Source organism: Protomyctophum parallelum, assembly GCF_964188405.1.
Source record: "Protomyctophum parallelum genome assembly, chromosome: 14".
NCBI classification, from domain to species: Eukaryota; Metazoa; Chordata; class Actinopteri; order Myctophiformes; family Myctophidae; genus Protomyctophum; species Protomyctophum parallelum.
The window spans coordinates 44,836,956-44,846,830 of NC_139709.1; the positions used below are offsets into that span (position 1 = coordinate 44,836,956).

The 9,875-nt window shown below is 41.3% G+C and overlaps 1 protein-coding gene across 1 annotated transcript in view; it reads right to left on the bottom strand.

Annotated features, from left to right (window-relative positions):
* Positions 1-8,425, bottom strand: part of larp4b (La ribonucleoprotein 4B) — a 44,599-nt gene extending 36,174 nt beyond the window's left edge. The window contains exons 1-2 of the mRNA XM_083781317.1: positions 7,911-8,425; positions 4,313-4,442 (exon numbers count right to left, since the gene is read on the bottom strand). Of these exons, the coding sequence (XP_083637443.1) occupies positions 4,313-4,393 (81 nt within the window). The 5' untranslated portion in view covers positions 4,394-4,442; positions 7,911-8,425. The remainder of the gene's footprint in view (positions 1-4,312; positions 4,443-7,910) is intronic.
* Positions 8,426-9,875: the final 1,450 nt, after the last annotated feature.

Sequence of the window (9,875 nt, forward strand, 5' to 3'; positions counted from 1 at the left end):
TTCACGTAAATTGCACACTGCATTCATTATTTGAGGCTTTTTGTTCAAAACAGGCCAATCCTGCAAACTTTGGAAGCCAATTTTAGCCAATTAGGATGGAATATGAAATATGGGACAGATCCGTCTTGAGCACATGACTATAGAGATAGTGTAACGATGTGCGGGATTTTTGGGCAGAATCAGGAGGAGCAATATAAAAAAGTGTTTTACAATAGTCAGCCTCTTGGTTGCGCTATAAAAGGCAGATGTGAAAAATGCAGGGCAAAGGCTTTTCCTTGGCCTCTAGGGAGTGTGCATTCAACATTTCACACAAATTGGTGCAGTTATAGGTAAAATGTGAAAATCTGCCTTATAGTGGCGCTATAACAGGACGGCCGCTCTGGAAAACTTGGGGCGGAGGCGTGTACAAAGTTTGGCATCGACCGGGTTAACGGTGCTGGAGATTAGCTGTTAACGGACGGACAGAGGGCAAAACATAGTCTCTCCCCAAGCCTTCGGCCTGGTGGAAAGTGGAGACAATAAAGCATGTCTGTATACCTTTACATGCATTTTTTTTCCTTCTCAGAACTCTGTGTGGAATAGACGGAGCACAAAATAGAACATGCAATGCAAACCAGTTTGGTTCCAGCTCATTTTCATAGGCTATATGTCATTTTACAAATGGCTGAAAATGGAAGACGTTATGTGTGGGAGTGGGACTACTTAACCAAGATATTGTACCATCTGGTACAGTCATTTGTAATATATGTGCAGACTATCAGGCAGGCTTCAAACAGAAAAATACATCTGGTCAAAATACCAATTCTTACATTGCTGAAAATGATTAAATTCACCATGAAACAGTTAAAAACTGTACAAAAAAGTACAATCTCACAACAATGCCCTATCCCAGCTGTTGGCATAATGGTTAATGGCGTTTGGCTTAATGGCTTTATCACTGAAATAAGAGTAAGTAACTTAATGCTATGCCTTGGTGTTCTTGGATTAAAGTAAACTACTTCTGCTTTCACTCTGCTTTTCAGGTCAAAAGAAAACCTGTCATCTCCACCCAAAGAATCTGTGACACCTGTACTGGTGAAACTTTACTGTATGTGTTCAGCAGTAGGCCTCAACTCCAGACATAAGGACTATTGCTAGTTCTCCATTTGAACAGTTATTGATCAGATTTTTACCTGGTGATTAGGTTTAAATTAGTCACTGACAAGACACATGGAACTACAACTATCAGTACACCGAGTTGAGAACCATTACTTTTACGGCTTCCTGTTACATTGCCTTCAAAGAGTGCAGAGTGCAAAGAGTGGGTAAGAGTGCAGTTACTAAGCGACAGGATATTAATTTGCTTAAATGAGGGTGAAGGTTTAAATTAATTCAGTGCTAAATGTGAAACCTAACTGTCAACTCACAGGCACAGGGGGACACTGAAAACAAGTGCTGGCACATCAACAAGTTCAACGACTCCTATTTAGATTAAATGTCAATCAGTGACGACTCCAGGATGATTCCGTTAGACATGTGATCATTTCCTAACTCAAATAAGACGATGCAAGAAACGGTAGATTATACGTTTCTGTGCTTGTGCTGCGTAACACATTTAGAACGCCCAATCTGCTTAAGGAAACTAATATGATGAATGTGAGGAATGAGGCATTCTCTACCAGTTCAACTCAGACTCTGTTTAAGACACTGAAACAGCAGCAGATAAATAAATGGCCTTCACAATTTGAGGTGCTCATCGTGACCTGTATCTCTAAGTGAAGAGTCAAGACTGACTACTAAACTCATCTAGGAGAACCATTACAGCTAAATTGGAACTAATACGACAACAATGGTAAAGAGTAAAGGCTACCACTGGAGGTATTCGCTAGCCCATCTCACAGGCTTAGTGACAGACAGACATCATGCCATTAAGTCCCAACAGCTACCCCAGCATTAGAGTGGGAGGAGTACTAATAAGGTAAGGAAGCAGGCGACATACCATTTTAAAGGGTTTAGTTCAACTTGAAGGTCATTCTATGTTTACATAGCAACAACAGAGGCATTATCGCAGATTAGTGCTGTTTTGCTCGTTTTATTAAAACAAAATAAAAAACAAAATCAGTGAGATCGCTGTCCAGACCACTGTCTAGCAGCATATCCGTTGCTAGGCGATGGCTAAACAGGCAATGGTCTGTCAGTGAAAAGGATCCACTCAGTCCACATTTTAACCGAAAAATTTAACCCCTTTTATCTCTGAATCTTTTTCCAATTGAATTTAATCAAAGTGGTGGTGTTCACGGCTCATAACTAAAGCGGCGCTGCCTCGCGGTTACAATATTAATGTTTCGGGTAAAATTCGCCTAGCCGATTGTACTTCCGGTTCAGGGGTCGTGAATTTGAAGTCTTCAAAATAAAACTTCCGGCTGAAAAGACGTGGCAGAAGCAAAACGCAGCTAGAATCAATCTGGCAGTAAATGAGTGAAGTGCGCAACACTTCCCTGACCTGAGCAATATTAACCATCCTACACTTTATCCAATGCTGACTACATTGATTGACTTCTTGCGGAGGCGTACAATGTTGCTGTGATGTCAAGATTTTTATATTGCACTTTTTAACACCCTGAGCGGCAAGGACGGAGTTCTCCGTTCATTAAATTGTGCCTAAATTTGACTGAAAAAAGACGGGAAAAAAAACAAGACGGAAAATGTTTTTTTTAATCCTCCCTCCCCCCCCAATAATGACAGTAATATCCTAGAGTGCGTAGCGCGAGATTTTTGGGGGCTGGTATTGGTACAATCATGTTTCCCAACTTTCCGTTAAGTTCTGACCACCTTATGATTGCAGTTTGCACACACGATGGGTCATTGATTCGTGTGCATGCATCCTCGCTTGTTATTGAAACACCGGTAGTATTCAGTAGAGTTGGAGAAGCTGACAGCCAGGGACAGAAACCAGTGACGACAGACAAGCCCAGATCGCCCTGATGCATGCAGTTAGCAGAACGGGCTACTAGCTGGCTAGCGAGTGCAGGGCTTGTTATACCAACGAGGCAATACACACACATTTGCGTTGAAAATATATCCTCCACAGTATCACTACTCCAAGCTATTTTAAAAGAACCCCTCTGACTGGGTAGAAACCACTATGAACGTACTAAGGCTCTCTCCATCTCTCCACTGTGCTTGAGAGAGCAGAGAGACTAACAGCAACAGTGTGACTGCGAGACAGTGAGGAGGGAAAGGAGGGAGGGCTTAAAGAGACAGGCTGCGTTTTCAAGGCTTCGGCCATCATATCGCTACACTATATACAATACTCCCCCTTTAATTACAGTATATTTTTGCGCTGATCTCATAAATAACCCTATGAAATCCTCAGGACGGAAATCCGTCCCTAGGACGGAGAACTTTAAGCCCTGCATATTTACATGTCAATTTCAGTCATTGAAAATGTTCCCCCCCCCCCCGCATTTTTGGGGGACAGAAAATCTTAAAACGTGAATAACTCTTGATCTAAATCATTCCGTCGAATTCTAAGCAAATAGTGTTAGACGGCCCATCGCAGTCCCGTCGCATACCCTTTCAAATAATATTATGAAATTGTGTAGTAGGTGTACTATGTATAGCTGGCATTTGTACATGCTACACCAACAGTTATGCAACAAGTGCTTTTTCTGACTTTAATGTGATTTCCTGTGGGGTTCAAGACAAGCTGAGGGCACATGCACGCATTTGCCCAGGCAACCGTGTCATTCATGCATAAGCCTGTTTAGCCTGCAAGTGATTTAAATGAAGTTTGAGCGAAATTGCAGTGTTTTGGATATAGAACACAGACAGGATAGGATACAATACACTTGGCGTATATGTTCAGAGTTGTGTTGGAGTTTATAAACCGATATTAGACAAACAGTCATTATAATGGATGGGGTTTTTTTTTTATTCCTTTACTTCATTCAACAAATACAAACCAAAAGTCTCCATGTATTCAAAGCTTCGCATGTTAGAAATTAATAGAAAGTAATTTTGGGGGTAAGTATTCCTTTAAGATTGTTCTGCTGCTGCTCTTGGTAATGGCAGTTACACAGACACACTGTGCACCCGTATGGTGAGCCTACCAAATAGAAGTTCCCTATTACCTCTTGAACTGGCTGCACCTGTAGTTGAGGAAGAACTTTCATGTCCAAAATATCAGTTTGCTTTACGGTTAGGTCACACTGTAAGAATTAAGTGCCCTCAACCTAAAGTGTTCAGAAAACAAGCTGCAAGTGTGTGTGTGTGTGTGTGTGTGTGTGTGTGTGTGTGTGTGTGTGTGTGTGTGTGTGTGTGTGTGTCCTACCAAATGAGAGTTCTCTTTTGCCTCTTGAACTTGCTGCACCTGTGGTTCAGCTACAACTTTCGTGTCCTGGTCAGAAGTCATGAGCCGTCTGCTTCTTGGCTCCTCAGGGAGAAGTCTGTCACCGATGAAGCTACAGGGGTTAGGAAGGGACAAGCAACACAGATGTAAGGAACAGTACTATTAAAAAAATATATATATATATACATTGGTTGATATGTAAATTGGGCACGGTGCCAACTGCCAGTGGATCCCAACTGGTGTGCCGTGAGACAATTATTTTCAACTGTAGCCTACTTTATTCATATTTTGTGCACACAGAATTTGAAATACTGAGGCAAATTCTATTATATACCCCAAAATAAATATTTAACCTCTTTCAATCCAATTTTGGCCATTTCATTATATAAGCACAAATTTTAAGTTTGATTTATTTGTTCATTTACAAATTCCCCCAAAATAGCTCATCTTCAAGACTGTAGATTGGCTATGTTCGCCATTAAAAATAATCAGCTCAGATCGGTGAATTAATAGGATCCAATGCCGTGATCCCAGTGGCTGGGCCAGGCCATTTTTATAAAATAAATAACTTCTATTATCTATTTGGGGTTCACCCTAGAGCGCTGTTCTTTAAGCGGTGCAGCTGCTTATATACGTTAGGTGTATAGGTGCTCTGATCGATCAGCCACCAATCGGTGATCAGACTATTTTCACTCCAAATGACTCAATCGATGATCAGCAATTTACCCGATCTGGAAAAAATCTTTCGTACCATGTAAGTGGCGTCAGTTGGAACCAGTAAATCGGTGTGCCCCCAGCTATTTGCAGCTTCAGAGCCCTTTTCAAGGTGACTCCATCTTGTTGTGCAGTTAGCATAGCATCCAACAGAAACATTCGCTGGAGGATCGCCGTCGCCGACCAACCGAGGCATGAATTATTCTACCACGACTAGCGACGGGACCACGATGGACAGCTAACGTGTTAATTTAAAGTCACATACAAATGGGGAAGTAGCATTGAAATGCATTGCATGATGGGGTTTTATTCTGGGCATTTAAAGTATGTTTCCTCCTCCTGCCTCAGCCTCCCTCTTCCATCCATCTCTTCAAGGAGGACCCTGAAATACTGTGGTTATTTTGGTAATCTGATTATGTCTGTTAACACTAGACGAAAACAGACTTTCATCCTGACATGACTGGTCAGCAAGTTACAATTTGCATTCCACACACTTGCTGTATGAGACAATGACCATTTACTTTATCAGATAAATCAATTGGTTAATTATTGACCAAAGTCACACTCTTGACTATCAGCAGTAAGAGTCTAAGACAGATGCTGAATCCAACAAAACATCATTGATTTGAAAGTGTGAAAAGTCCTTTTTTCTTTGCGATTACGAGCTATTTGTAAAGGAGTGGTAATCCCCCCCAACAATCGAATGCCTGTCTTTGACGCGGGCCCTCGCTGTGTTTGCATACAAAGCAGAAAAAGAATGGCATGGCTGTAAAGCGACCTTTGATCCACATAGTCATTCCCATAGACAGCATGTGAGTGTGTCAGGCCATGTGTGATGAATAGCTGCTCAACACTGACGCTTTCCATCAAACTACACAGTAAAATACTCATTTGACTCTGGGTAGTGTACGAATTAAACTTAATGGATCTGTTAAGGGTCCATTTGTACACTCAAGAGTATTAAATGCACACTCAAGATTTTACTGTGCAAGTTATCAGTCACACTCAAAGTGACAAACTGCCATTTCACTTCATTTACAAACAGGAGACACTTTAAAGACATTTGTTTGCCAATAGCTTCAGACCCTCAAACATAACTTTCCTTCTGCTTCTGCATGGTTCTAGCAAATATGATGAAAGAAAGAAATCCCGGAGGAGCGAAACGTTGTTGTATATAGGTTGAAATAAAAAGTACAGGGAGCAGAATTATATTGTGTGCGGACATTCCACTTTTTTCTTCTTTTGATCACTTTTTGGGTCCAGCACCATATTTAAAAACTGGGATGTGAATATTGTTTTAATTCTCTAGCAAATATGACTGTAAGTCAGTAAATGGCACCAACACCACAGCTGAGCTGACTGAAGTCTACTGTCTTTTACATGACATTTAATTATAGAGCTACTACTGTATTCAGTTTCTCTTTTTATTTCCTTTTTACACAATAGGCATTCAAAAGCTAGCCAAGTCTGCTTCCGCAATACAATTTAGTCAAAAACCACAAACCCAAGTCATTGAACATGTCATTTGTTGTGCATATGTCATTTCTGCAGTACTCGGTGGACAACTAACTGCACATTCTTTTCTGCATTCACATGGGACTACCAGGTTTACATTATTCAAATTAAACGCATCACCTCTGGCTCAGTGTCGCCAGGATGGGAGTTTGGATTAGGCCTTTACACAACACAAAACTTTACTGTTGAGACTTTTCTTCGATAGCTCCTGCAATTTAATGTAATTCAATCAAAAGTAAAACACAACACAAGGCAAGCCACAGAGCATGTTCTTTCTTCAGCAGATGCAGTCAGTCATCATACAGACCAGGGCCATCTTAAAGTTAACTCTGCCTTGTCCTCTTTCCCTAGACACAAACTAGTTTCCAGTATCCACACTCTTAACCAGGAGGTGATTTATATCTCTATTCTGTTGTTCCAAAATAACCCAGAGGTTCCACCCCACCAGTGAAGAATGCAGTAGTAGGCCGATGACAGCTTATTTTTGGCTAGTGGGTTACCACCAGAGCCATGGGGAGGAGGAGGGGGGGGGGGGTTAGCCAGCATCTCGCCAAGTACTCCTGAAGAGTTGCCTTTAATATATCTGTACATTATACAGCTGGAATGGGTTAAGTTAGGTCAGATAACTATTTAACGGGGTGCAATCTGCACCTACAGACGCAATGCAGGCCTATTTAGTAGCTGACACAGGCCACAAACACTGCGGTGCACACATGCCATGCCCATGGCAAGAGCCATGCATTGCGAGATTCCGTGCTGCTGGCTAAACGTTGATCGAAATGTTGAAATGCGAAAACAAACCACCCCAAGGGATGAATTCCTACAAAAACTGACACAAGCCGACAGCTACGGTTTAAGATTGAGTAAGTGAAAACAAGGCGCTCCACTAAAAGTTGACTCACGCTGGAAAGTAGCAGTCCGTTTCTATCTGTCTAGCAGCGGGCCAACAGCAGCATCCAGTGAAAGATGGCGACCTCAGGTGTTGTACCAAGTTTTGTAACCCCGTTAGAAACCGTTTCCACACAACTTAAATAGCCAATCTCTCAACGTTTCTCCCCCGCATTTTGATGGGAATAAAAATCTATCCATAAAAAATAAATCTACATGTCATGTATATATTTTCTCGCATGAAATACAACCGGGAAATCATGGTTGAGCAGATTTTGCCAGGGATACAATTGTCGGCATAACATTTTACCCCAACCCCCTCGTTTGGTTTGAATCAGGCTAACGTTAGCTTGGTCAGGCTTAACCGACCTTGTTTATCAAACAGTACGAGACAGTCTCATCTATGCTCATGCATTTTGTTCCACTAAACGTCTAGGGTGGCTGCTGGTCCTCTGTCACTCACCTGTCAAATCTCGCTGCACGGCAATGTGAAGACAAGTTTGTTGGTGTTGTTGCTGGACCTGCAGGCCTTAGGATGGCTTCCACGAGAAAGATACGCAGGGAGTTAGCTTGCTGGCTAGCAGGCTACCGAGCACGCTAACTGTCAACAACCCGAGTTAAACGCACGGACTTGACGTAAACACTGTCATATAACCCCGGCACTATAAGCTGCAAAGACAGAATGAGGCCCAAAATATATGTTTCTATGTGGGCTCCCCCAACTAGAAGTACAAGCTAGTAAACAGATAAGCTAACTTGGATGTTAGCTAGGCAGCTAGCTTGCTGGTTAACTTTATCCAGTCGTGGGCTCGGGATGATAAATCAAACCTGGCTATTTGGTGTTTAAGCCCAACCGGAATAATTCCCAAGCTCGACAAAAAAACACGGACCCGGCGAAACAAAACAACAACCGTAAAAAGTCACAAAACTCGCGTAAAATTCAGATTTTTCGCCGTTTACTGAAGTCAGTTGCAACGATGAAACAAACGTTCGCTAGAGAAGCGAAAGCGGGTTTTGGGATGATAGAGTCTATATCCCATGGCCAGAGGGACAGTCGCGCTGTGATTGGCTAGGCTGTTGTCACGGAGCCAGCTAGCCAATCACAGCAGGGCCGTTCCTCTGGGTTATGGGATCCCAAAGCCAAAGATTATCACTGTGATTATTTTTAGAGAGCATTATTTGTTTGTTTGTTTAGCGATAGATGATAGATGATATTATTACGATCAGTGGTGTACAAATTACAAGTGTACAATATTTACTCAAGTAGGCAGGTGCGTGAGTACTTCTTCCACGACTGATTACGATTTAAGTTGTTAAATCGTTTGATGTCTGGACTGTAAATTGTAAAGTATTAGTGTAAATTGTGTAACCATTTGATTTGAACATGGGAAACCAACATCTTCCACTGACTCATATCCAAAGAGCTATACTCTTCTTTATTCACCGCCCTTTGACCTCGCTCCTCCACCTGCCTCACCCACAGTTATGGCCTCACCTCAGCTGGGGTTCAAATCCAGGTGAATGGTGATACTTTGGACTCCCAAGGACCCGTGGTTATTCTGGGTGGCCCCCTAAAGCCTTTTGGAACTTTTTTTTTAATCAATTAAATTGTAATATCGGTCTGTTGCTGCCCAATGTTTACAAAGATTACCAATACAAACATACCTAGAGTGTGTAATTTGGTTTACCTGTAGTGTCAGACAGACTTTGTCCCAAAAGCTGAACTACTACAAAATTAAAACATGTCTCGTTTTTGTGAGGATACTCTTGTTTACTTTTGGGACAGTGTCTGCAAAATCTGGTTTTAATTCAATTAGGCCTAGTTAGGGCTGTCATGACTATGACATGCTACTTGATGAATTGTCGCTCAAATAATTATTGTGAATATTTTAAACTTAATTTAATTGTGTTTTTGTCTTTGAACATTATGAATACATTTCTGTTTGGCTTTTAGACTTCCTAAACAAAAGTTTAACAGGGCAGATATGACAAATATAACACATACTTTATACTTAAAAATAAACATTAATATTGGAAATAGCCGATCTACAAGTTCAAAGCACCAAGGAAGAGTGGGCACTTCAATGTTAAATTGGCTATTTAATTATATGTAAAGTAGATTATACATTATTAGAACATGCTTGAGCATTCGACAATTAAGACCTACTAATACAACTATTTCTAAGATTGCCATAAATTTGAAGTTTGAAGGGTAAAAATAATTCTGATAATGTTCAAATCATGTATATCCCCCTGGCCATGCATAGAAGGAGGCATGAGGTCAGTCCGCTGCCCCCCAGGTTGGCAGAGGAAGTGTAGCGCCCAGGATTACATTAGATAATTGGCACTGGGTGAAAAGAAAACTGGGTTACAAAATCATGGGATAAAAATGTATTTAAAAAAAATAAAAAAAATAGGTAATTTACTA